Below are 27816 nucleotides of genomic sequence, written 5' to 3'. Positions count from 1 at the left end.
ACAAGGGGGTGAGTGAAGGTTGCACAGAGTCTCTAGGAAGGAGCTTTGCTGTGGGGATCGGCCAATGATTTGGGATTTGGGATTAATTCAGCTGCAGCAGTTTGGTCTCAGTTTGGAAACTGATTAATGTTGTTCCCCCAGCCGTCAGATTGAGGTCCCAGACTTCCAGAATTTCTCTGGGTCCTTTCCACTAATCCCAACTTGGATCTTAAAGGGGTGCTTCACCTTTAAGTTAACGTTTGGTATGTTATAGAATGGCTAAGCAACTTTTTGAATCGGCCTTTATTTTTTTTTATAGATTTTGAATTATTTGCCTTCTTCTTCTGACTGTTTTCAGCTTTCAAATGAGGGTCACTGACCCCATCTAAAAAACAAATGCTCTGTAAGGCTACAAGTGTATTGTTATTGCTACTTTTTATTCCTCGTCTTTCTATTCAGGCCTCTCCTATTCATATTCCAGTCTCTTATTCAAATCAGTGCATGGTTGCTAGGGGAATTTGGACCCTAGCAACCAGATGGCTGAAATTACAAACTGGAGAGCTGCTGAATAAAAAGCTAAATAAGTCAAAAACCATAAATAATAAAAAATGAAAAACAATCATAAATTGACTCAGAATAACACTCTCTACATCATACTAACAGTTAATTTAAAGGAGAACAACCCCTTTAATGTTGTCTCATAGCATAGATACCAGGGGCAGTTACAGTTTCTCCCTGTACCCACCCAGCCCCCCTCATTGTGACAATGATCCCCCCACTTTATGGTAGAGCCTGTGGCCGCATTCATTTCAATAAATGACTGAGCAGAAAGCAGCGCTTCGACATTCTGGGTGATTTACGGAAGCAATTGAGACCCATTTTTGCTCAGATCTATTTGGGGCATGTAGGGAGGTGATGTCAGCCGGGCAACCTTGCCAAAGGCACAAATAGCCACGATCCTTCACTCCGACCCTGAATCCTTGTATTGACAATCAGACTCGTTACATTATCTGCCGGGGCTTTTAGATGCTAAATCTCCGTGTCTAAGCACTTTGGCGCTGGCCCTATTGCTCCCAGGCCATTAAATACACTTATTACATTACACAGAACAAAAACAAGAGAAGTGCAGTTACTTACAGTAGAAAATGACTGAGACCTCATCAGGGAATCGGCAGTCACAGTGACTTGACTATTTGCAAAGCTCTGTGTGCGGCAGGCAGAGGCAAAGCATTTTTGGGAAATTTCTGGGAAATCGCGTCTGAATCCCAAAACAATGTAGCAGAAGCCAAGAGTCAAAAGAAAATGGCAAATAATTCAAAAACTATAATAAATAAATAAATAAATAACAGAGGCCCAGTGAAAAGTTGCTTAGAATTAGCCGTTCTATAACATCCTAACAGTTAACTTAAAGGTGAACTTCCCCTTTAATAGACCTTGAGACATGGATTCTGCTTCATTGTTTCAAGAGAGAGGAACAAACGAACTTGCAGGGACATGAATCCTACTGAGCGCTATAAGTTTTGGCACTGCAACTGCCATGAACTCCTCACAAGCCAAGTGATGAGATGAATATCGGAACTATAGGGTCATTTACTAAGACTGGGGGAAGAAGATTAAGAGCCATTCAAAATACTTCTTCTCAATAAGAGTAAGACAGATGACAGAAATGGGGGTGCTGGGATTTTGTTGTCCCTGATACAAAACTATCAGTGGAACCAAATCTTCCCCCTGATCCCTGGCAGTGCAACTGAGGCTTCCGCCAGGCACATTACTGCTCATCCTATAGCGTGTACCCCAATCATGGTTTCCCTTTTATTCCCTGCTCTGAAGAGAGACTTCTGTGTCATGGGAGAGAGAAAAACCTACCGGAAGCGGAGACCCGGATCCCAGTGTCTGCTGGGAAAAGACTACATGCGAACGATCACAGAACCATGTCTGTGCTCCCACTGGGACTTTGAATGGTAAGAGATAAGTTCCACATAGAACTGATGGGAATTACATATGGGATATGTGAGTTACAATGTTACAGCATTAAATCTGCCCCATTGGGTGAGTTACAATGTAACAGCATTAAATCTGCCCCATTGGATTAAATCTGCCCCATTGGGTGAGGTACAATTTAACAGCAATAAATCTGCCCCATTGGGTGAGTTACAATTTAACAGCAATAAATCTGCCCCATTGGGTGAGTTACAATGTAACAGCATTAAATCTGCCCTATTGGATTAAATCTGCCCCATTGAGTGAGTTACAATGTTACAGCATTAAATCTGCCCCATTGAGTGAGTTACAATGTTACAATTTAACAGCAATAAATCAGCTCCATTGGGTGAGTTACTATATTCCAGCATTAAATCTGCCCCATTGGGTGAGTTACAATGTTACAGCAATAAATCTGCCCCATTGAATTAAATCTGTCCCATTGGGTGATTTACAATGTTACAACATTAAATCTGCCACATTGGATTAAATCCGCCCCATTGGGTGTAGTATCTTCCTTACACACAGGTTGGTTCTTATTATACAGTTAATTGTAGTACATTTTATGATCTGCACTTGGCACTGCTCAGTCTTCCCTTCAGGCTGAACACTATGAGAGCTTCTTATTTCTGATTTCTGGTACCATCATAGTGTTTGCCTCATGGCTTTGATAAACAGAAGTGTATGTTGGTGGAGCTGCCATGTGGGTTGATCTTGCCTGAGAGATGTATATATTGTGAGGTGCCACTGTCTCTTTCTGTGACTTCTGTCTCTTCTTCCAGTGATTACGGCTTCGAGAGACACGGAAAGAACCAGTGCAGCCCAACATTCTGGTTCAACCCAACATTAGTGTCTGGGGACTGCGGCCAAGGACAGAGTTACCTAAAGAGCAGCGGGTAAGTGGCACAGTGAGCTGCACATGTTCCCTAATGAGTTGCCCAGTCCATGGGGAATTAGAGCCTCCTCTGTAGTTACACCCCTGGGTGCAGAGCCCCTCCCACTTATCCAAAATGATTTGCCTTGTTGTTAAATTATTCCTCCTTACCCACCAATCACTTATCTGCAACACAAACCAGATGGTGGCGCTGTTCTGTTGTAGCCATAAGGAAAAACACTGGCCATTGGGCCAAACTGGTTGGAAGCGCTGCTGCAATTAATCATCAATAAACCTATTAATGGTAATGTTTATCTAAAATGAATGAAGAATCCAGGTAATATGACCCCCTCGTATCTCTGCTCTGCTCATTCTGATACTGGCCCTTTAAGGGAAGTACGTGGGGAAATGCTGATTACTGTAAGTGATGTCACACTGCTGACACTCTAGATATGTGCACTGTCTGTGAATGACTAATAAAATGAAGCTCACAAGGCATTCTGGGATTGTTGTTCATTAGAAGAGTGCACCTTCTTCTCCTCACCCTACAGCCAAATTGCTTCTTCTCTCCACACTTCTCCTAATCTCTGGACCTACTTTTCTCCATCACATCCATGTCTCCTTCTCCAGAAACTTCTCTTCCCCCATAAACCTACTTGCCTCCAAAGACACCTAATAGATATTATATTCTACTTCTCACCTTGCTCATGCACACTTCTCCCCATCTCTGTAAATCATCTTCTCCTCTGCAACCATTTCAGTTTTAGATACCTACTAATCTGCTCTTGCACCTACTTCTCTCCTCTGTCTCTGTTGCACCTACTTCTCTCCTCTGTTGCACCTACTTCTCTCCAATCTCTCTTGCACTCATTTCTCTCCTCTCTTGTGCCCACCTCTCTTTTTCTTCCATAACACACACCTATCTTCTCTGTTGCACCCCCACCAATCCTCTCTTTTCCACTAACTTCTCTGTGTTTTCCCTTCAGTAACAAAGCACTGGGTCTGTACATTGTGATTCTGTTTGCTGCTGTTTGCTTGGACTGTCTAGAGTGTAGGAGTGATGCAGATATTTGTGCCCAATCATCTAATGGAACATTTGTAACTTTATTTAATGGCTATTAAGTGTAATTTTCTTCCAAATGGAGCAAATGCCCAATGTTTCTGTCCATGACCCGGTTAATCGTACTCAGAGATAATTGGGAGGTTTAGGGTCGCTGTGTCTTTGCTTTGGCCAAGGATGAGTCAGGTCTCTGCAAAATGCTTCAGATAATTATAATAATGACTGTGTTTGTGTTTATGAGAAACAGAAGAGGCAGCTCTAATTGGCCCATCTCTTTGTTCTGTAGGTACCGCAGGATCGTCTCCAATAACTGCACTGATGGCTTGCGGGACCAGTACTCAGCCAAACCCCAGCAGTGTTTAGGCAAAGCCCCCCAAGGTCTGCACCTTTCTACTGCTGATGGCAGACTGGGGGTTCAACAAGGGCAAAATGTGACATTCCTGGTGCATTTGGAAGAAGTAAGTCGATATTCGAATTCCCTGATTCTCCCGGATTTCAGTTTCTTTATTAAGAGGTTTATCATTAACGAGCCTTGAATTATTCATTATTGGCGTTTTCTAAATCCACAATTGTCTCCTTTGTCGGGCATGTCTTGGTCACAAACAAATCGTAAATCAATTTAATCAATTAATAGGGACTGAATACCAATCACCCTAATAAAAGACCCCCCTGACTGCAATAAAGGAGAAGTTGCACCCACACAACCACCAAGAGACAAAATAGCACACAGTGAGGGTCTCATCTTGCCTCAATTGTCAGAAGAGCAGGGAGTCCTCACTTTCTTTCTATTGCCACCATGATAGAGCATGGTCTCCACTTACTGTCAGAATATCAGAGAAGATTTACTGGCCACCAACTGTCATAACAATGATTCAACTGTCCCAATCAAAGGGGACATTCTCTTTCCATCAACTGCTGAGATAAGGGAACTTCCGTTAACTAAAGTGCCATCATGGTGGATGTTGCCAAAGGGTTTCCTTACTATGGAGCCACCAAAACACTCAAATGTTCTTATTAAACTGTACAGCAATGAGGTACATCTGGGTGAAAAGGTTTGATGCATCTGTATGAGCAGCTTCTAAACACAATAGAGAGGGTTTCCCTTTCTTTGGTCTTTGCAATGGTCAACCACTGGTCACAGCCCTTCTATTCCCCATCCTAACAATTGCCATGAGGTCTATGCAAGACCATAGAAAATAAAATTCAACCCATGTTCCCGGGCTAGAACCCATACTAGTACTTGTGCAGATCCTTGTGTGATACAGTTGGGGAGGGGACAGAAGGGACAATGTACTAGAGTTAAAAGAAACAGGGGAGGTCTAGTTCCCCTTTAATTATTATAAATATGCTGGCAACTAAGGTTTTGCAGGTAACTGAACTCAAGGTTTGTTACTTCACATTCATTAAAACATAAATAATTCAGCAGGGTGTATATTGCCATTATAGCCTTGGGTGGGCCTGTCCCCACCATAAATAACAGATCATTACTCACAGAGAACGTGCCGAGCATTTTCTTGGGCCCCAACACATTGTAAAAACCCTCTGTAAAGGAAATCAAAAAGAAGATGTCCAATGTCATTGAGGACGTTCAGTAATAATGGGCCCCGGAGAGTCTGCTGAGGTTAATCCTATAGGATCATATAGCGAGAGGCTGAAATAATTGCAGAAAAGCAATTTGTACCTGTAGCATCTGTGAATGCAAATCTCAATCAGAAGTGTGTGACAACTGGAGAGGCCGTGAAGTTGGAACGAGCAGTGGAATCTCCCAGTTCACTTTCTATTTTCTGTAATCAGCTGCGTCTCCGGGATTCACATTCATTAACATGTTCCTGGGAGCCGGAATCTTCTGGAACAGACAGAGCAGTTACTTCAGGCTTAGTGTGTGGCTACTGAGATGAGGGGCCCCTCGGAATAGTAAAGGGCCAACTTACTCCTCTTCTTTTTTTTTCTCCTCTTCTTTCTTTTCCTTTCTAATGTTACTCCATTCACTCATTTGTTTTATCTTTTCCTTCTTCTTAATCCCATCTTCATTTTTTTCTTTTCTTCCCCTCATTTTCTATTCTCCCCCAAAGGTTTGGCCTTACTCTCCCCCATCCTCCCTCTTCTCTCCCCTTCTATATTTCTCCTCTCCCCCATTTGTCTCTCTACTCTCTAACCCCCTTTCCCTTCTCTCCTTCTGTCTCTCATCCCCTCTCCTTTCCTTTTCTCCCCCAACTGTTTGGCCTTACTCTCCCCCATCCTCCCTCTTCTCTCCCCTTCTATATTTCTCCTCTCCCCCATTTGTCTCTCTACTCCCTAACCCCTTTCCCTTCTCTCCTTCTGTCTCTCATCCCCTCTCCTTTCCTTTCCTCCCCCAACTGTTTGGCCTTACTCTCCCCCGTCCTCCCTCTTCTCTCCCCTTCTATATTTCTCCTCTCCTCCATTTGTCTCTCTACTCCCTAACCCCCTTTCCCTTCTCTCCTTCTGTCTCTCATCCCCTCTCCTTTCCTTTTATCCCCCAACTGTTTGGCCTTACTCTCCCCCATCCTCCCTCTTCTCTCCCCTTCTATATTTCTTCTCTTCCCCATTTGTCTCTCTACTCCCTAACCCCCTTTCCCTTCTCTCCTTCTGTCTCTCATCCCCTCTCCTTTCCTTTTCTCCCCCAACTGTTTGGCCTTACTCTCCCCCATCCCCCCTCTTCTCTCCCCTTCTATATTTCTCCTCTCCCCCATTTGTCTCTCTACTCCCTAACCCCCTTTCCCTTCTCTCCTTCTGTCTCTCATCCCCTCTCCTTTCCTTTTATCCCCCAACTGTTTGGCCTTACTCTCCCCCATCCTCCCTCTTCTCGCCCCTTCTATATTTCTCCTCTTCCCCATTTGTCTCTCTACTCCCTAACCCCTTTCCCTTCTCTCCTTCTGTCTCTCATCCCCTCTCCTTTCCTTTTCTCCCCCAACTGTTTGGCCTTACTCTACCCCATCCTCCCTCTTCTCTCCCCTTCTATATTTCTCCTCTCCCCCATTTGTCTCTCTACTCCCTAACCCCCTTTCCCTTCTCTCCTTCTGTCTCTCATCCCCTCTCCTTTCCTTTTATCCCCCAACTGTTTGGCCTTACTCTCCCCCATCCTCCCTCTTCTCTCCCCTTCTATATTTCTCCTCTCCCCCATTTGTCTCTCTACTCCCTAACCCCCTTTCCCTTCTCTCCTTCTGTCTCTCATCCCCTCTCCTTTCCTTTACTCCCCCAACTGTTTGGCCTTACTCTCCCCCATCCTCTTCTTCTCTCCCCTTATATATTTCTCCTCTCCCCCATTTGTCTCTCTACTCCCTAACCCCCTTTCCCTTCTCTCCTTCTGTCTCTCATCTCCTCTCCTTTCCTTTTCTCCCCCAACTGTTTGGCCTTACTCTCCCCCGTCCTCCCTCTTCTCTCCCCTTCTATATTTCTCCTCTCCCCCATTTGTCTCTCTACTCCCTAACCCCCTTTCCCTTCTCTCCTTCTGTCTCTCATCCCCTCTCCTTTCCTTTTCTCCCCCAACTGTTTGGCCTTACTCTCCCTCATCCTCCATCTTCTCTCCCCTTCTATATTTCTCATCTCCCCCATTTGTCTCTCTACTCTCTAACCCCCTTTCTCCTTCTGAGTTTGACTTGGAGCGTTGGAAAGAGATGAGAAAAGAAGTGCTAGGAGGAGGAAGAGGATAAGGAGGATGAAGAGGAAGAGATCATGGAGGTGAAGGAAAAAGAGTGGTAGATCTGGGGAAGATTAGGAAAGCACAGGATGCCATCAATGGGATTAATGTTCATATTTTTATATGTCTCTGCAATCCTATTGGTGTGTGATGTGACTTGGGTGGGGATCTTCCATAATTCCTGGCCTAGTCATATGATGAGCAGGTTGATGCTTGTGCTTATGAATACAGTGCACGGCTGAAACTGGTGTCCCTTTTGGAAGTGCGAGTGTAGGACATGATAACGGTTACAGAGAACACAAATCTGAGGTCTCATGAGCAGATCCGGGAAGCAGGAGCCTCCTTATCTGTCCCCACAAGCTCATTTCCACTCTCATTTATATTCATGAGCCAGAGATGAGGCCATTGTCTGAGGAGAGTGAATCTCTTTCAATATTTCATATCCAACGAGCACAGAATGTGGCAAGCTCCCGGCCTGTCTTGTGGGAATGGCACAAAGTCTATTATCTGTGAGCAGAGGCCGACAGCAGCTTCATATCAGAAGAAGAACTTTGCAGTAACACTGGGGTCTTAAAGGTTTTTTGTTTCCCCCACCAGGTGTTTTGTACAAGACAATAGACACATATGGGAGCCATTATCCAGAAAGCTCCGAAACACAAGAATCCATATTCCATAGAGTCATATTCAGCAACAATTCTTATTCCCTTTATATCTTTGTGTCTGTCCCCTGTTTTTATTGGTTCCTCATGGACAAACCCTCTATAATTCATGGTGTGTTAAAGGTCCCATCATCATTGGCCCCAATGGGTACCTAATCGGTGATAACTCGGGGCTTATTTAATATTTACCCGTTTTAGCAGCTTTATGGAATGGTGTTCCAAATTATAGGACAACAACCTCTTAAATGTATAAAACCCAAGGTCCCAGGCATTCCATATAATAGATCCCATAGTTATAAATAGAGAAGCAGTATCTCAGTAGTACTGAGAACAAAAAGGATGAAGATTTACACACACATTGCATGCAGCTGAGCTTCTTTTGTCTTCAAGGTGAGAGATTTTGAAACTCATTTATCAATGTCATGGGAGCAAGTACTGGGGCTCCACTTAGGGCCCAGAGGGTTCTGTTGGAGGAGAGGTGATACTTCCTCTTTAAGATCAATGAAGTCTAGTTTGGGGGCCTTGAGATGTTGAGCCATTAGCTCCATTAGCAGTGTAGGCTGCCAGTTATTAGTTAACAACAGCTGGGGGGGGGGGGTCTGAAAGCTGGGGAACCCCAAACCGTATCCATGAGAGTTTTTTACCTGGGGGTGGGAAATCTACATAAAAGGAAGCTGAACCTGAGACTCTCCAATTTTTGTTGGGCTAGAACTCCCAGTGCCATTGGAAATTTCAGTTAATTGGAGACCCCCAAACCCCACCCCTGTGCCCAAAATGTTACCGATTGTTTTCTCTCACACCCTGGCTCTTCTGTTTGTTTTTCCGGGGCTTTTCTCTTCGACGGCACAGTCCTGGGATCTGATAAATGACTTCTAATTTAGACTCTGTGTGACCTTTAATGGATCCTTCCATCTTGCGGACAATCAATAAGACGGCTAAGCCCCCTTGGCCTTTTGAAATGTGCTCTATGACTCGAAGTGGAAAACCCAGTGATAAAAGTTGCTATAAAAATAATTCCTCCAGATTACTTGTGCGTTTTAACTCCGACTCTGCCTTTTAACGCGAGCGGTTAAATTGACTTTTCAGAGCTCACCGTGACATCGTTTCTTTATAGAAAAAGTGCACTGCGGATTCATCTTGAGTTCAAGGAGGGGGGGGGGTATTTGCTTCAGAAGCGCCGCTACCTGGAAGTGAATCTGTCACCTTTTGATGTTCATTAATAAGGGTAAAACTGGAACACATCTGTATTCACTATGAGTTATAAGTTTGTTAACAGGGGATGTCTTTGTCCCTCAACCCTACAATAGGGCACCTTCTGTGCCTCCTGATCAGTGTTGGTCACTGTCCTTGCATCTTGATGGACTTGACGCAGCCTTTTCCCAAAATCTCAATGGATTTGTAGTCTTCCAACTGCCCAGGACTTGGATTATTATAATAAGGGCAAAACTGGACCACATCTGTGTTCACTATGAGTGATTGGTTGGTCAACCCTACAGCAGGTATCTTCCTACCACAGGATTCCTTTGCCAGTCTTATGGGGGCAGATCTCCAACAAACTGTATTCACTATGAGTTATTGGTTTGTTAACAGGGGATGTCTTTGTCCCTCAACCCTACAATAGGGCACCTTCTGTGCCTCCTGATCAGTGTTGGTCACTGTCCTTGTATCTTGATAAACTTGACACAGCCTTTTCCCAAAATCTCAATGTATTTGTAGTCTTCCAACTGCCCAGGGCTTGGATTATTACTTCACTATGAGTGATTGGTTGGTCAACCCTACAGCAGGTATCTTCCTACCACAAGATTCCTTTGCCACTCTTATGGGGGCAGACTTCCAGCAAACTGCTTATAATGATGGTGCCCATCCAGGTTTTGTAGTTGTAGCAGGTTTGTTGAGTAGAGAGAACCCATACTAAATTTGCCATGTGCCTTGTAGAGCAGACGTCTACCAACTGTCTAACCCAAGACAATCTAACTGGGTTTCTAGGTAAAGAAACCCAAAATGATGAAGTTAAAATGACTGGTTCTTCTGATCTTTCCTTTTTGTAGGGTGACCTGCAAAGAATAAACATCCAATTGGACTTTGGTGATGGCAGTGCCGTGTCATACTCTAATTTCAGCAAGATAGAAGATGGCATACGACACGTGTATAAGAACACAGGGATATACCAGGTCACGGCATACGCTGAGAACAGCATTGGCATAGACAGCTCCATCCTCTACCTTCATGTGACATGTAAGGAGACTATATATCATTGAGCTGCTCTGAGGGGTTGGCCATTATTTCCCTCTAAGGGCAAAGGACATGTCTTGTGGTAGTAATGGGGAGTTTGTTGGGTGATGGCCCTCATTAGCCTTACACCTGCAGTTTATGGGTTAATTCAATTGCTTGGAGTCGGTGCCATTCCATCTGGAGGTCTGGTACCAAGGTAACACTGGTGGAGGCGAGGAAAGTATCCCATTTATTGCTACAAGTTATCCGAATGAAGGATGGAATGTGCCCTGAAACTTTATAACAGTAATAATTCCCTTCGAATCAATCATGGCCGCAGTTAACAACCTGTTATTAAAGCCGTTACTGCTCTTGGCTTCACCTTGGACCATTAGCTAACAAAAGGAGCTGTTAGCCGGCAATAGCAAACCCATTTACTGGGATTATTTTATTTTATCGACCAGCTCAGTGTTTACTCGATGGTTCTTCCATTTCTTCTTTCCTAAATGTCCTGCATACAAAGATACAAATCAGATGGTCAGGGCAGAGCTGGAGCCTCACTGGTCAAGGGGAAAGTATAACCTAGAAATGACCTGAGCTCAATCAGATATCGTGTTTCATAGCATTCGCTTTCATCTTGTAGGTAAAATCTCTCATTAGGAAACATTAAAGTACAGAATTTGTACAAAGGTGTTTTGGGTGCAAGTTGGACCCCAGGAGACACTTGTAGTAGATCACAAGGAATTGAGAGTGAAGTTATAAATTTTTACCATCCAAAACTCTTTTGTTTTCTTTCTTCTCTAAACTCCTTCTCCTTTTGTTAATCTTTCCTTTTTTCTTTTATTCTCTCCTCATCCTTGATAGTACCTCCCTCTTTTATATACTCCTACTACTTTTAGTAACCCTCCAGTTAGTCATTCTTTTTTACCCTTTTCCGCCTCCTTTATTTAGCCCCTCTCTCTTTTCTATTTGCTTCCTCCTGTTACTCCCTATTTTTTACTCTTCCTTATTTTATTCCCTCCCTCTTTTCTACTCTCTTCTCTCTACCTTCTCCTGCTTCTCTTAGCCACTCCATCTTTTCTTGTATTCTCCTCCTTCTAATAGCCACTCCCTCTTTTGTACTTCCCTCCTCATTTTTCTGTAATTTGCTTGCTCTTATGTATTCTCCTCATCCCTATCCTTTCTACTCTCCGCCTCCTTCTTTTAGTCCCACCCATTAGTTCCTCCTTCTTTCTACTCTTCTCCTGCTTTGTTGGCCACTCCTGTTACTCCCTTCCTCTTTTAAACTTCCCTTTTTCTGTTAGGCCTCTACCATTAGCCCCTCCCTCCTTTATACTCTACTCCTCCTTCTGTTAGTCCCACCCATTAGTTCCTCCTTCTTTTCTTCCCTCCTCCTGTTTCTTTTAGCCACTCCTGTTACATTCTCCCTCTTTTGTACTCTCCTCCACTTTCCAATAGGCCACTCCCATTAGTCCATCCATCATTACTGCTCTCCTCCTCCTCTAGTTTGATTATTTTTCATTTGACTTTTCATCAAAATTGACTATATTATGAAGCCATAGTTTAGATCAGCATTGAATGAAGCCACTTATGGTTGAACTCACATTACCAAAGAATCAATAAGAAGAAAATGTCAACATTTTACTTAAAGAATGTACAATGTAGTTAATAACAATGAATCTGAATGAATTTGGCTGGTTACGGGTGGGTTGGCTGGTGTTGGAATGAAGTGTTCTCTGCTCTGTGTGTTGCTAGGCCTGGTGGAACATGTGCACCTCAGGGTCCCTTTTGTGGCCATCAGGAATAAAGAGGCCAATGCCAGTGCAGTTGTGTGGCCCTCACATTCAGGAACACTCACTCACTTCTGGTGGATTGGGAACAGCACCAAGGTAAGTTTAAATTGCACATCTTCTACTTTTGAGGCATCCTTGTGCACTGCATGTCTTCTGTAAAGCTGTTGCTTTGCCTATTGCTTAAGGTTTCCTCATCAGATGGGAAATAAACCAGAGATATAATTCAGGCTGTGGTTCCATAGAGTCAAGTCTATGAGTTGATGTGATGTATTTGTCAAGCTTGGGAGTTGGGGGTGTTTGTCAGTTGGGGGAGCATAGAAGTCTATGAGATAATGAAGTGTCCAGTTTAGGAGAAGGGGTGATGTCTAAATCAAGTATGTGATTGGGGGGCATAAGTCAGGTCTGTTGGATGATGTTGGTGAATATTATGGTGCATGAATTTCTATCATTATTCCGCTGTATAATTTACATGAGAAAGGTTCCCTGATCTATTTCTGTTAACAAGTCCCTCTCTTGTCAGGTACCGTCCCTATGGGCCCCCTCGGGCACCTCATTTGTTCACATAATTATTTAAACATATGATAATCACTCGTTGGGCCCCTCTGTCCGCTTCAATTAGTCATTCAAATACAGACTGAACCTTTTTTGTTCTCCACCCACAGGTTAATGTGATTTTTCACCCATTTGCACCAGAATCGAGAATTGTAGGAAACGGGGGGTTTCTCTTTAAAGCAGAAGTGATATTAATAGAGGGAGGCGAATGTAATGCAAGGGACCTACACAATGAGAGGGGGGGCACAATCAAACCAAAATAACATTATGGATAACATCAAACGCTCTGCTAGGGGGGGGGGCTCTCAGGAATCCAGATGAAATGACTCTCAGCTCTGATAATGGGGAAGGACGTCTGGAAACAGATCGTTACATCAGATCATTTTCATTCCTGACTTTAAATGTGATTGTTACTGTATCTGACTCACTGCAGTCTCTTCAGCCTCCTCACATCTCCAGATAAAAGCTAAGCCCCAGCACTGAGAGACACACACAGAGACAGCGAGGCAGAAAGAGACAGTGGTGAGACAGACAAACAGTGAAATAGAAAGAGACAGTGAAATGGTGAGACAGAGAAACAGTGAAATAAAAAGAGACAGTGAAACAATAACACGGTGAGACAGAAACTGAAGCAGAGATACAGAGACAGTTAGACAGAGGGATGTACATTGAGACAGCAAGGCAGTGAGATGAGGAGACAGAAAACTGAGCGATAGTGAGACAGAGACAGTGAAACAGAGAGAGATGGTGATATTGCGAGATGAAACAGAGACAGACAATGACTTTGAGACAGTCAGTAAGACACAGAAACAGACAGACATTGAGAAAAAGAGACAGTGATACAGTGAGACAATCCGACAGAGACATTGAGAAAGAGAGATAAAGAGAGCAAGACAAGGATGGATTAATATTGAGATATTGAGAAAAAGAGACAGATACAGTGAAACAGAGATAGTGAGACAGAGACAGTGAGACAGACATTGAGAAAGAGACAGATAATGAGAGTGAAACAGAGGTGGAGTGAGAGACAAAGAGACATTGAGAAAGAGTCAGAGAGAGAGAGAGAGTGATACAGATACATTGAGAAAAAGAGACAGAGATACAGTGAGGCCAAGACAGACATGAGACAGAGAGAGAGAGTGAGACAGAGAGGCAGCTCTGGGGACAAAATATATATATGAAAAGACTCCTGACCAATAAATTCCTGTTTTATAGCATTGGTCCCCTTTCTGCCCTACTTGCTGTATATCTAATATCTTATACTGACAGTTGCATCTCTAAATATATTCAGATTATTGTGTTTAACCCATAGCAACCAATCAGCAGGTAGAATTTACTGGTCACCTGTTTAAAAGCAAACATTGTATTGGTTGCTATGGGTTACTGATTTTTGGGCAAACTTAGTGCCGTTTCTTACATGCGGGGACAAAAGTGAGTAATAAAATGAGGGGGGCAGTATCAGCGGCAATCATTGGCACTGAATATAAAACCCTATAGGTGGGACCAGCATGAAACATATGGAGCCACATTTGTCTCGATCACGTGTTGGAAATGCTGTTTTGCATATGCAGAAAGGGGCGGAGTCTGGGGCTCTACTTGTTCTCTCCCTAATGTTAATGTGTTGCTGTGGGATTAATCGGCCTGAGGATATTGGGCAGAACAATTGGTTGAATTGCTCCTGTACCAGCTGTACCCGCCCCAGTAACACGGCACGGCCATTTCTCATTCATTACCCGGCACTTTACTTCCTCCGTAGCATAAAAACTATCAATATTCCGGCACCGGCAATGTTTAACATGAGATTGAGCCGGATTGTGTGCGGGGAACACACTTTGTAACAGCAGAACAAGGCAGATTAATGGTTGTAAATGCACATTAGCCTTGCAGTGCCATAAATAATGCTTCATATGGGAGATGGCTGCCTCCCAGCCGGGGAGAAATGATGAAATGTAAATATATCAGTCACTTTATGGCACAATCCTTATTGCTCAATTCTACATTAGAAATGGTGCTTGTTGGGAAAGAAATCTGTCCCGTCTCCTGCGGCCAATCACAGCAGAGCGGGGGTTTGATCTCCGAGGTGTTGCTTTGTGTATTCGTGGCACGGCTTTCAGAGCAAAGGCTTATGGGAATGATTGTGGTACCGATTATGGAAACCCATGTCCCCCTCTTTTCTCCATTAAACAACAGAGATGCCCACTCACCCCATGGGACACATTGTTGTATAGACGTGTGAGTGGCCTGTGCCAGGGGACCCCGACTGTTTAATTGTCACTCACATTCCTTGTGTCTCACTGTGATTTGCCCCTGACTTACATGTAATGGGCACAAACACTTTCTTTATGGTGTTATCTGGCACCGATGTCATTTCCTCTGCTCTGTGTGTGTGAGTGTGAGTATGAGTGTGAGTGGGACTATGAGTGTGAGTGAGTATGACTGAGTGTGAGTGAGTATGAGTGTGACTATGAGTGAGTATGAGTGTGACTATGAGTGAGTATGAGTGTGACTAAGTGTGAGTAAGTATGAGAGTGACTATGAGTGTGAGTGAGTATGAGTGTGACTATGAGTGAGTATGAGTGTGACTAAGTGTGAGTAAGTATGAGAGAGACTATGAGAGTGAGTGAGTATGACTATGAGTGTGAGTGAGTATGAGTGTGACTATGAGTGAGTATGAGTGTGACTAAGTGTGAGTAAGTATGAGAGTGACTATGAGTGTGACTGTGATTGTGGGTATGAGTATTGAGTATGAGTACGAGTGTACCTACCTGTACATCTGAGTCTCTATGATGGCAGCTAGCGATGGCGAAATTTATTCGGCAGGCACAAATTTGCAGCGAATTTCCACGTTTCGCCAGCGGTGAACAAATTCTCAAATTTGCGTGGCGCTGATTAACGGATGTCCATTGGCTTTAATGGGTGCCGCTGTCAACTTTTACGCCGGCGTCAAAAATCGTGTTTTGCAAATTTTTCACTCGTTTCGCAAATTTTGCAAGAAATTTGAGAATTTCGCGGGGAAATCACCGAAATTCGCGGAAAAGCAAAATGGAATAAATTCGCCAATCACTAATGGCAGCCATTGCCATGTGACCCAGAGCAAATGCTAATTCCTAGATCTGCTGTTAATCAGCGGATTAAAGAGAAAGTTTATCTTTGATGGAAGCAGAGAGAGGCATAATGACAAAGAACAAAAGTTTGAGGCAGATCCTGCGGCAAAGAGGGAGTTAATCATTTATTACGGCGTCTGCTCAGCAGCATTCACATAATGGGCTCATTTATTGACTTGATTCTTGGCTGCACATGAAAAAGGTGACACTTTTTTTGTGTTTTCAGCCGCTCATCACCTTGGAGAACAGCATCTCATTCATGTTTAATTCTGAGGGGACCAACACTATCACCGTGCAAGTGGCGTCTGGGAGCACCTTGATTCAAGATACCAAAGAGATCGCTGTGTATGGTGAGTGTAAGTCTCATGGCTTAGGTTATACATCTTATATAGCTGTCTGGTATAGTAGGGAGAGATGGTGTCTATAGTAACAGTGGATAATAGTCTCTGGGAAGGGAGTGTGACTGTGGGATAGCAGGTATAGTAGGGAGAGATGTGTTTATAGTAACAGTGGATAATAGTCTCTGGGAAGGGAGTGTGACTGTGGGATAGCAGGTATAGTAGGGAGAGATGGTGTCTATAGTAAAAGTGGATAATAGTCTCTGGGAAGGGAGTGTGACTGTGGGATAGCAGGTATAGTAGGGAGAGATGTGTCTATAGTAACAGTGGATAATAGTCTCTGGGAAGGGAGTGTGACTGTGGGATAGCAGGTATAGTAGGGAGAGATGTGTTTATAGTAACAGTGGATAATAGTCTCTGGGAAGGGAGTGTGACTGTGGGATAGCAGGTATAGTAGGGAGAGATGTGTCTATAGTAACAGTGGATAATAGTCTCTGGGAAGGGAGTGTGGCTGTGGGATAGCAGGTATAGTAGGGAGAGATGGTGTCTATAGTAACAGTGGGATAATAGTCTCTGGGAAGGGAGTGTGACTGTGGGATAGCAGGTATAGTAGGGAGAGATGGTGTCTGTAGTAACAGTGGATAATAGTCTCTGGGAAGGGAGTGTGACTGTGGGATAGCAGGTATAGTAGGGAGAGATGTGTCTATAGTAACAGTGGGTAATAGTCTCTGGGAAGAGAGTGTGACTGTGGGATAGCAGGTATAGTAGGGAGAGATGGTGCCTGTAGTAACAGTGGATAATAGTCTCTGGGAAGGGAGTGTGACTGTGGGATAGCAGGTATAGTAGGGAGAGATGGTGCCTATAGTAACTGTGGATAATAGTCTCTGGGAAGGGAGTGTGACTGTGGGATAGCAGGTATAGTAGGGAGAGATGCTGCCTATAGTAACAGTGGGTAATAGTCTCTGGGAAGAGAGTGTGACTGTGGGATAGCAGGTATAGTAGGGAGAGATGGTGTCTATAGTAACAGTGGATAATAGTCTCTGGGAAGGGAGTGTGACTGTGGGGTAAGAGGTATAGTAGGGAAGGTGGGGGGGGGGGCAGGAACTGTAGGAATAAAAAACCCTAAGAGTATCTTTCCCTTTCTGTGGAGGAGTTTTTAGCTGAACTGTATCTTCTTTCTGTGAGTATTTATTGTAGTGTAGTTGTTTATGAGATATAGAAGGTCAGTAGGGCAGGAGGGCCCCAGTAGGGCAGATGGGGAGGGTAGTGATTAATGGCAGTGCTGAGATTCTTTGCTTGTAGAGGTAGAACTTTATCCAGAGCTGAAGGGCCATTTATTAAGCGACTCTGAGAAATAATGGGGTTTTGTAGGTTTCCCCACAGCTGGTTCCCCACTGGACAAAGTCCTTCCCGTCTGGGCCTGATTTGCAGTCGTTGGAAGCCGTTAGTAATGGGAGAGTAATACGGCAGCAGTTCAGGGATCTCAGTCAGAGAATGAAATAGTAACTGCTTTGCCCGTGTGATATAGAGCCGGTGCCATCTCCTCATCCCGGGCACTGTCTGTTTATGGAGATAAGTGTTTATTTGTATTCCCTGGTGCCCGGGCCCATCTATTTCCCTGAGAGCTGCCGGGTGATGTACGAGTGTGAGTGCAACTCGGGGTTAATGCTTCTGGGGTGCTGCGAGGACAGTCGGTGGATTTCCATTACTGTGGCCCCCAAGCCGCCCAGAGATATGAGGCCAAATCAATCAAATTGAAAGTGTAAAGATTAAAGGAATTCATGGTGAGAGCTGGACCAGCACATCCATTAGACTGAAAAGGCAAAAGAAAGGAGATTTGGATAAAGTTTGAGGATTTAAAGGGAGGGATGTAGTTTCAGCTCTTGTCTCATGATGTTGTGGGAAAGAGGGGGGCACATTTACACTTCTCTTGCTTTACGGTAAATAGGACCTGGCCCAGACCTGGGGGGGGGGGAATAACCAGAGAGAGATATTCAATAACCAGCGCCAGGCAGAGCTAATTGCACATAATGCCCATTACCCAGGCACAGAAATTGGCACCTCTTCCCATTTGGCATTTTTGTTTATCAAGTGACTCTGAGTTCTGTCACTTCTGTTTGGCCCATTAACAGTCACAGCTCGTTTGGAACATCGTTATCCAACTGGTGAGTGAGTCGGGGGGCTCAGAGCTGCCCCTCAGCACAGTCATTATTGGCAGCAGCTAATTAATATTTCTTCTAATAAGTCTGGTAACACTCAGCTCATTAGCTGCTGCTGCTGCTCTGGGATATTCCCTCTGTAAATCAATAAGTAAAACCAGAATTAATCCAGGGCCCAACCCTTTCTGCACTTTTGGGGCTCTTGTACCCAGATATGTCTGTTTTGTTTATCATCAACCGCTCCACGTGGCCCCTTGGATTCAGGGGGGGCCCAGGATAAATACTGAATTCATTTCATCACACACTGATGGCACTTTTGTATCTCCCCCCCCCCCCAGAATATTTCCAGTCTCAGCTGCTGTCGTTCTCCCCCAACCTGGACTATCACAACCCCGACATCCCCGAGTGGAGACAAGACATCGGGCGGCTCATTAAGGGGGCCCTCGTACTGGTGAGTGTCAGTAATGATGGCAGGGGCCGGGGGGCATGACTGGGGGGCACGGGAGATGAAAGGGACGAGGTGCAGGAGACAATAGGGGGGAATGGGGTTCAGGGAATGATGAAAGGAAAACGGATGCCTTTGCCTTAAGGAACATTTTGGCTTCTTTATTCATCACAAAGCTGCCTGACAGCAAAGGGTTAAAATTCTGTCTGAAAATCAATCGGAACGACGGGAAATGTCAGGGGGAGAAAGTGAGGAGCTCGTTAGGCAAAAACCTTTGATCAGCCGCAGAATTCACCCCCCCATTTCACTGGGTCACCTGCGGGGGAGTGCTTCATCTTAACCACACACACACATATATATACACGAATGGGATGTGTTATCCAGAAACCTGTTATCCAGAAAGCTCTGAACTATGGATGGAGAATGGCCATCTCCATAGACTGCAGACTGAGCACCTAGCAGGGAAAGAGAGGAGCAGCCAATGGGAGGGTGAGCTTGGAGCGGTTTATTCGGTTTAAATAGACTCCAATTTATCCAAATAATCTAAATTATTAAAAATACTGTGTAATAATAAAACAGTTGCTTGTACTTGATCCCTGTAAGATACAATTAATCCTTATTGGAAGCAAAACCAGCCTATTGGCTTTATTTCATATTTACATGATTCTCTAGCAGACTTAAGGGATGAAGATCCAAATTAAGGAAAGATCCCTTATCTGGAAAACCCCAGGTCCCAGGCATTCTGGATAACAGGTCCCATACCTGTACTTGATCCCAACTAAAATATAATTAATCCTTATTGGAAGCAAAACCAGCCTATTGAGTTTATTTAATGTTTACATGATTTTCTATTAGACTTTAGAAGATCCAAATTGCAGAAAGATTGGTTATCCAGGAAACTCCAGGTCCCGAGCATTCTGTATAACAGGTCCCATACCTGAACACGAAGACATACACTAGGGATCATTTATCAACAATGGGCACATTTGCCCGTGGGCAATCACCCCATAGCAAACAATCAGTGATTGGATTTTTAAAGCCAACTGAAGGCAGAACAATGAATGCCACAATTTGATTGGCTGCAATGGATAACTGCCCATGGGCACATTTGCCCAGTTTTAATAAAGGACCCACTGAAATATAATGAATATGAATGGTTCTTCCTCCCCGTTTTGCAAAAAGGGGTGACTCTCAGTGACACGTTGTAGTGTTGAGTATCAGTAACTCTGTGTATAAACAGGAGAGACCTTAATTGGGTGTTGGTTCACAAGTGTAGCTGGAATAATAACAGTTTGTCCATCCCCAATCAAGTCAATGTAATTAAGGTTTATATTTTAGACTAATGTTGATTGGGGAGGGGGTCCCAGACCCCATCAGGCAGTCTCTTATTTATTTCTCCCTTCCCATCACGTTGCTGGAGCCTCTCACTCCCTGCCGGGTTGGACAGACACATTACTGCCGTCAATATAAATAGGGCACTTAGTGCAGTCTCAGCATGGGAGTCCTGCAGAATCTCCAGTAAGTGGCTAATCATTATTAATTCATTTTAGTCCTTTCGGCATCATGATAAACTGTGATTGACTCACTGACTCATAATCTGGACGTCAGGACTAATTCAATAAGACATCACTCTGTATCTACTAATGAAATGGTGTCAACTCACTGTACAGAGTCCTGGGATCTGCTATTCCAATGGCTATGGAAAGATATCCAGTATTCTTCATGATTGGACTGAAATCTTGTACATTTTATTCAGCTTTGGAAGATTTCTAAAGGGTTAACTCTTCATAATGTCAAATGACAAAATTTCTGATTGGCAGTAAAATATCAGTAACTTCTCTAAATTTGCCCAAAGGAAGTTCTTTATCCTCCTATGATAATAATAATAATAATAATAGGTCCTCACCAGCTCTGAACTAGCATTGAAGTCTTAATGCTGGAACTATAATAATAAGAAAAATCTGCCTCAAATTTGTATGAAGGGTTTCTGCACATTTCCCACTGCTGGTGCTTTATGTGTGGCCTTGTCTATACCTTTTCAATGCAATTAAGCTGCGCAAGTTCCTCACAGTGAAGTTTGATGTTTATTCAGCACTGGACAGTTCCTCACATTGAGGCTTGATGTCTATTCAGACGTAGACAGTTCCTCACATTGAGGTTGGAAGTCTATTCAGCACTGGACAGTTCCTCACAGTGATCCTTGATGTCTATTCAGATGTAGACAGTTCCTCAAATTGAAGTTGGAAGTCTATTCAGCTCTGGACAGTTCCTCACACTGAGGCTTGATGTCTATTCTGATGTAGACATATCCTCACATTGAGGCTGGAAGTCTGTTCAGCACTAGACAGTTCCTCACACTGAGGCTTGATGTCTATTCAGACATAGACCGTTCCTCACATTTAGGCTGGAAGTCTCTTCAGCCCTGGACCGTAGACTTGATGTCTATTCAGCACTGGACAGTTCCTGACATTGAGGCTTGATGTCTATTCAGACGTAGACAGTCCCTCACATTGAGGTTGGAAGTCTATTCAGCAATGGACAGTTCTTCATTTGAGTTTTGATGTCTATTCAGCACTGGACAGTTCCTCACATTGAGGCTTGATGTCTATTCAGACGTAGACAGTTCCTCACATTGAGGTTGGAAGTCTATTCAGCAATGGACAGTTCTTCATTTGAGTTTTGATGTCAATTCAGCACTGGACAGTTCCTCACAGTGAGACAATGGGGCTCATTTATAAACACTGGACAAATTTGCACCTGAGCAGTAACCCATAGCAACCAATCAAACGATTGCTTTCAGTGTTCACCCTGCAGCTGACTGTGAAAAGCTAATCACTGATTGGTTGCTATGGGTTACTGCCAAGGTGCAAATTTGCCCAGTGTTTATAAATGAGCCCCAATGTCTTTTTAGACGTAGACGTTTCCTCACATTGAGTTTGAAAGTAAATTAAGCACTGGACAGTTCTTCATTTGAGTTTTGATGTCTATTCAGCACTGGACAGTTCCTCACAACAAGGCTGGAAGTTTCTTCAGTACTGGACAGTTCCTCACAGTGAGACTTGATGTCTATTCAGACGTAGACAGTTCCTCACATTGCGGCTTGATGTCTTTTCAGACATAGACAGTTCCTCATATTGAGGTTTGATGTCTGTTCAGCACTGGACAGTTCCTCACATCGAGGCTGGAAGTCTATTGGGCACTGGACAGTTCCTCACAGTGATCCTTGATGTCTATTCAGACGTAGACAGTTCCTCACATTGAAGTTGGAAGTCTATTCAGCACTGGACAGTTCCTCACACTGAGGCTTGATGTCTATTCTGATGTAGACATATCCTCACATTTAGGCTGGAAGTCTCTTCAGCCCTGGACCGTAGACTTGATGTCTATTCAGCACTGGACAGTTCCTCACATTGAGGCTTGATGTCTATTCAGACGTAGACAGTTCCTCACATTGAGGTTGGAAGTCTGTTCAACACTGGACAGTTCCTCACAGTTAGACTTGATATCTGTTCAGCCCTGCCAGTGCCTCATATGGAGGCTTCATGTTGTAAGTGTCTATAGTATATTATATATTATTAATAATAATATCAATATACCTCAACCCACTTACTAGGGTTCTGGTTCTTTTAAGCAAGCAGACAATGAATCCACACCAAGCGTATATTAAAATGATATATTGTGAAATAAATCAATTGATTGTTATACATTAATGTTACACTTAGACTAAACAATAATTACAATATTTACAGTTACACATTACACAAGTCTACATTGTTGTTACCAAAAAGGCAAGGTAATATAGTTCAGCTTCATCTCTGCCTTCCCCTCTGGTCCTCATTCCTCACATGTTGTCTTGTCCCAGGCTCCTCTGGCTTCTCCAGCTCTCTAGTTGCCTCCTCTCAGCTGCCCCACCTTTCACATTTGTCCAGCGTTCTTTCATTCTGGGTTCTCACCTGCCCCCATAGAAACCCTCCCAACTGCCAAGATGCTGTGATAAACCCCAACTTGGCTCAATCTTCTCTTACAAAATCACTTTTATAGCTCCTGTAGAAACCAGCTACAATTCCAAGACAACCCTTTGATATTGAAATTTGTGTAAGGGTGTGACGTGGAATGTAAGCTTCCTGGAAGACTAACGTTGCAGACACTACATAAATTCACAAATTAATTTGTAAAAATTCAATTTTAGAGTGTTCCATACTGTGTTAAGGGGGTTGGGTGTAGGATGGTGTCCTCTGATAGGTCAACTGGTCTCTATTTACATTAAAATTGGAAGTAGTGATGGGCAAATTTGCGCCGTTATGCTTCACTGGAAAATTTGCGAATTTCCTGTGAAATTCGCAAAATGGTGAAAAATTTGCGAAACTGCGCTGGCGTCTCGTTTTTGACCCCTTTATTTTTTGGACGCCGGCGACATTTTTTTTTGATGCCGGCGAACTTTCGTCAGCGAATTTTCGCTGCCGTTTTGCAAATCTATTCGCCGGTGGCGAATCGCACCTGGCGAATAAATTCGCCCATCACTAATTGGAAGGCTTCATAAGGGATTGAATGGAATAACTGAGTACCCGGGATGTCCATGGGTAACTCTAGTGTGTGCTGTCAGGCAGTTATAGTTAATGATAGGTATTCAGTGCTCAATACTTTGAGGTTTGAGAGAGTTTTTAGCACAGCCTCCTGTCTCCAGCTCTCACGCATTAGGATTCTTTTTCCAGGTTACAAATATCCCAGAGGAGCACATTCTGGTTGCCATGTTCCCGGGTCTCCCAACTTCAGCAGAACTATTTGTCCTTCCTCCCAAAAATGCGAGTGAGAGAAGGAAAGGGAGTAAAGCCGACTTGGAACAAGTAAGTGTCCTTTCCTTCACCAATCCATGAGACTCAGATAGAAGGCCCTTGTCTATAATCAGATTTTCCAACTTGAAGCAGACTCATTAGAACCAGTTGCTAGTGGCTGTTGCACTGCTGTGTTAGTGTAAATTAGTCACATTATTTCATACTCTTAACCTTTATTGGTGTAACTACAACTCCCATCATGCCCAGCACCTATAGTTCAGAAACCCTGCTCAGCTTTAGATTGACATGTTTACTATCTCTGCACTAGAGCTTTGCTTTCCTTTGTCCAGAGCCCGCACTTCGCTGGTACATTTAATATTCCAACGGCTCATGTTCCCGTCTGTACCGAACAAATCCTGTACCGATAACAACTCAGTTCAGACTCTCTCACCTCTCCCAATAATGTTAGAAAACAGCCTTGACATTTACTAGGGGAGAGTAAATGTGCTTGTAACTGGCAACTTTTCTGAATGGAACAAGTACTTGTTATTAACCAGCCTTGACATTTCCAACGTTACTGTCCCAAATCGACATGTATTTGGAATTTTTTCGTTTTATTTTTCAAATTGCTTTATTATAGAGTTTCTGTTTTGTTTCCTGCAGGATAGAATTTTAAACAATACTATATTCTCAGCTTAAAGGCCAGAACAAGACTTTAAAGGACCCCAGTATAATGTGTCCCTTTCATTTCATGAGCAACCCCCCTCTTTCCAGGCAGATGTTTGATTTCATTTGAATCTTGGGGTGCTTTAATGATGGAATTTTGTTGACCAAGGTCTACTTTTTAGATCTATTAATCACTGGCTCAAAGACTGCTGTGGAAATTCCTTCTATTCCTTAGCATCACTCAGTATTACCCTTCTAATTATTAAATCAATTATGGCAAATGTTTATGGTGCCAATGGCCCAGTCCACCCTACATGTTACACTGAAGGAAAGTTCTATCTTTTCCCCCAGATTGTGGAAACCATACTCAGTGCCCTCAACCAAAATCTCGTGGTGTTTGAGCTGAAGCCGGGAGTGCAAGTCTTTGTGTATGTGACCCAACTGACTTTAGGTATGTGGGGTAACGATGGATTATGGATCTGGGGGCCCATTTGTAAGAGTCTCACTGCTGCCAGTATGTGTACAGCCCAGAGTTTTGGGTTCCAGTCAAGCTATTTGTGTTTCAGCCCCATTGGTGGACAGCGGATCGAGCCACAGCAGTTCCGCCATGTTGATGCTCCTATCGGTGGTGTTCTTGGGCCTGGCTGTGTTTTTAATCTACAAATTTAAGAGGTAACTTGAAGGAAATGAAGGTTGAGCTGTGGACTGTAGAACCTTCTTCCAGAGAGTTGGGGTGCAGGACCCACATTATAGATCCTATTTATAAACCTAAAATCAGCCCTTTAAAATAAATAAATTATATGCTAATGGAACTGCATTGTGTCAGTAGGCAGCCAGAGAAATAGACATTACATTTGCATGGGGTTGGTAGGGAAAGGGAGGCCGGCCATTAACTTAATAGTAGTTGACCCAGTCCTGTGCTGCTTTTGCTTTCAGACCCATTATCTGATGGACTTATTTTTGCAAGACAACTCGGTGCCACAGTTCTAGTATATCTGGGAGTGTAATAGGCTTGGCCCAACTGGATACATCTTACATTATACATTTATGTAGGTCTTGGTTATGATTTGATACTGTAAGTAGGTTGCAAAGTTCTCTCTCTGTCCAATTTGAGGGGTGTCTGCCATTTTAGAGTAGGTGCACCCCCATATACTTATGATATTCCGGTTTTGGAACTGGCGTAACTAAAATCTTTTTTTTTATCTGTAGGAAAATCCCCTGGATTAACATTTATGCTCAAGTCCAACACGATAAAGAACAGGAGATGATTGGTTCTGTCAGCCAAAATGACACAGCTCCCAAAATATCACTCGGCAACTTCCCAGATTCCGAGGAGCTGACGGATAAAGAATTGGACACAAGGGTCATAGGTAACATTTCCTTTAATGTATCATTATGGTAGAGTATCCATTACTGCCATGGTCACCCATAGAGATAGATGGATCAAGGGGAGCTTGGATGAGGATCCCTTGCTGTCACTGTAGTTTAACTACAACTCTGAACATTATTGCACAGATATAGGTGGACTAGCTTTATATACAGTATAAAGCAATTCAGGATACTTGGGCATGACTGGATTGCACTTGGACACCTACAGGCATGGAACTCCCAATGTTAAATTGGTTCTATTGACTTTTATCAAAACTGGTGCCGGGGGGGGTTTCAATGTCTTGTGCCAGATTCAGATTCACATTGTCACCCTTGTTTCTTCCAGGCACCATTTCAACAATCGCCAACAGTGAAAGCACAAAAGAAATCCCCAACTGTACGAGCGTCTAACGACGGCAGAAAGCACCTGAGCCAAAACTCAGACTTTTTTTTAAAGAAAAATCATACTTTTCTGGGGGGTTTTTCCCGTTCTCTGAGCCACATTTCTGAACTTCAGGTAGAAGAACAAATATTTGTAAAAAAAAATATATATATAATAAAACTCACCAGTGTTTTGCTTTGAAAATGGGAATGAGTGTCCATGGAATTGCAGGAGAGAATAAAAAGCTGGTTGTGTTGTGATAGAGATCATGAAGCTGAATCAGTTCCTTCAAGTTTTGGTGGAAATGGAGTGAATGTCTTGGGAAAGGAAACCTGGGACCTGCATATTGGAGTGACTGGGGATTCCTTGTGGGAGATACATTTTCCAGTAACTAGAAGCATATCATGAATCCTGACCTTGGATTGGGAATGATATGGGATTTGGCATATGAGAAGAACCAGCAGGAGTGTTTGTATATCTCCAATGAAATCCTTTCACTGTGTATCTAGAGACTTGGGCTCCATAAGGATGAACCCCACAATGTGGATCTGCTAGCACCCGGATATTCTCCTCACCTTCCTTGTTTCCCCTTTATTTTCAAGTTGTATCAAGTCATTCGTCATTTAATCTTTTCTTTCTGTCAAGTGACCCCGGGAATCATCTCATTACCCTGAACCCAAATGGCCACATTAACATACAAAATTGTCTCTCACGTGGATGCGGCCGCGGCTTTGATTAATGATGCGCCGCTTGGTTTATTGTGTACTGGGCAGTTAAGGAATTCAAGGCCAACCCGCGGATCTTCGGCAACTCTCCAAGCACTTTTATCATTTCCAAAACAAATGGCCCCTGTCATCTTCCAAGTTGTCCGCCAAAGTTTAATTCTCTCTATCTTTATATCCTCGCCTTACGCATTTCCAATTAAGCGTCCAGCAGGGGCTGTAAATTATGTTCATGCAGAATATTCTGCTCTAAATAAAGAGATGACTCTGATGATATAAATCCTTCTCAAGGAGGTCTTTGGCCATTTTTATCTTCACTGATATTGGTTCAGCTAATGATTCTGGAGAAGTGCCACCATAACAACAAGTGACCGAGCCTGAGAGAAGGAGAATGAGTTTGATACACGAGATGAAATTATGTTTCTAATTGCACAGAATGTTCAGGTGTTTGGCGGCTGATTCATTTATGAAGCAATTTCAGAGAAATTTCAACTTTGCTCAGCAGGCCGTGAAGTTTGGCCCATGTGACCCTCATTTAGACATTTGATAACCCCTCCCTTGCTCCTCCGTGCATGTTAATGGAAAATTATAATGATGGTGTTGTACATATCTATGATGTAAATAGTTTTTAATTTCTTGGAAATAAATTAATGTTTAGTAATATAAATGAGAGCAAAGAGTCCAATGGAATTTTATGATTCTGTAGAATCTCTCCATAGATTGGGTTGTCTCTCAGGTCTCCATGATGAGAGCAGACACTAAATACACATCCCCAAACTCTGTATCTACAAAACACTGTCTACACTATATATATATATATATATATATATATATATATATATATATATACACACACACACCTATTGTGGCATTTAAAGTAATTATTGTTCCATCCCAGCACACCCAGCATCTCAGAAGGGTTCCATTCCTTGACACATCTACTCATGCCCTTAATGTCAAGATCTGTACCATCCCAACACCTCCAACATCTCAGTAGGGCTCCATTCATCATACCCATCTACTCATGCCCTTAATGTCAATATCTGTTCCATCCCACCACCTCCAACATCTCAGTAGGGTTGTATTCATCATAC

At 43.3% G+C, this 27816-nt stretch overlaps 1 protein-coding gene across 1 annotated transcript in view; it reads left to right on the top strand.

The window, feature by feature from the left end:
- The window catches only part of sorcs3.L (sortilin-related VPS10 domain containing receptor 3 L homeolog), a 147789-nt gene extending 120400 nt beyond the window's left edge, over positions 1-27389 (top strand). Inside the window, exons 16-27 of the mRNA XM_041570087.1 lie at positions 1810-1940; positions 2742-2855; positions 4180-4351; positions 10259-10445; positions 12177-12310; positions 16097-16220; positions 18706-18818; positions 23525-23656; positions 24602-24701; positions 24817-24922; positions 25460-25620; positions 25965-27389. Coding sequence (XP_041426021.1) covers positions 1810-1940; positions 2742-2855; positions 4180-4351; positions 10259-10445; positions 12177-12310; positions 16097-16220; positions 18706-18818; positions 23525-23656; positions 24602-24701; positions 24817-24922; positions 25460-25620; positions 25965-26029 — 1539 coding nt within the window. The 3' untranslated portion in view covers positions 26030-27389. The remainder of the gene's footprint in view (positions 1-1809; positions 1941-2741; positions 2856-4179; positions 4352-10258; positions 10446-12176; positions 12311-16096; positions 16221-18705; positions 18819-23524; positions 23657-24601; positions 24702-24816; positions 24923-25459; positions 25621-25964) is intronic.
- Positions 27390-27816: the final 427 nt, after the last annotated feature.

The sequence above is a fragment of the Xenopus laevis genome, chromosome 7L (genome assembly GCF_017654675.1).
Source record: "Xenopus laevis strain J_2021 chromosome 7L, Xenopus_laevis_v10.1, whole genome shotgun sequence".
Classification (NCBI taxonomy): domain Eukaryota; kingdom Metazoa; phylum Chordata; class Amphibia; order Anura; family Pipidae; genus Xenopus; species Xenopus laevis.
Note: the sequence above shows the minus strand (reverse complement) of the source record. Positions and strands in the feature narration are given on the sequence as shown.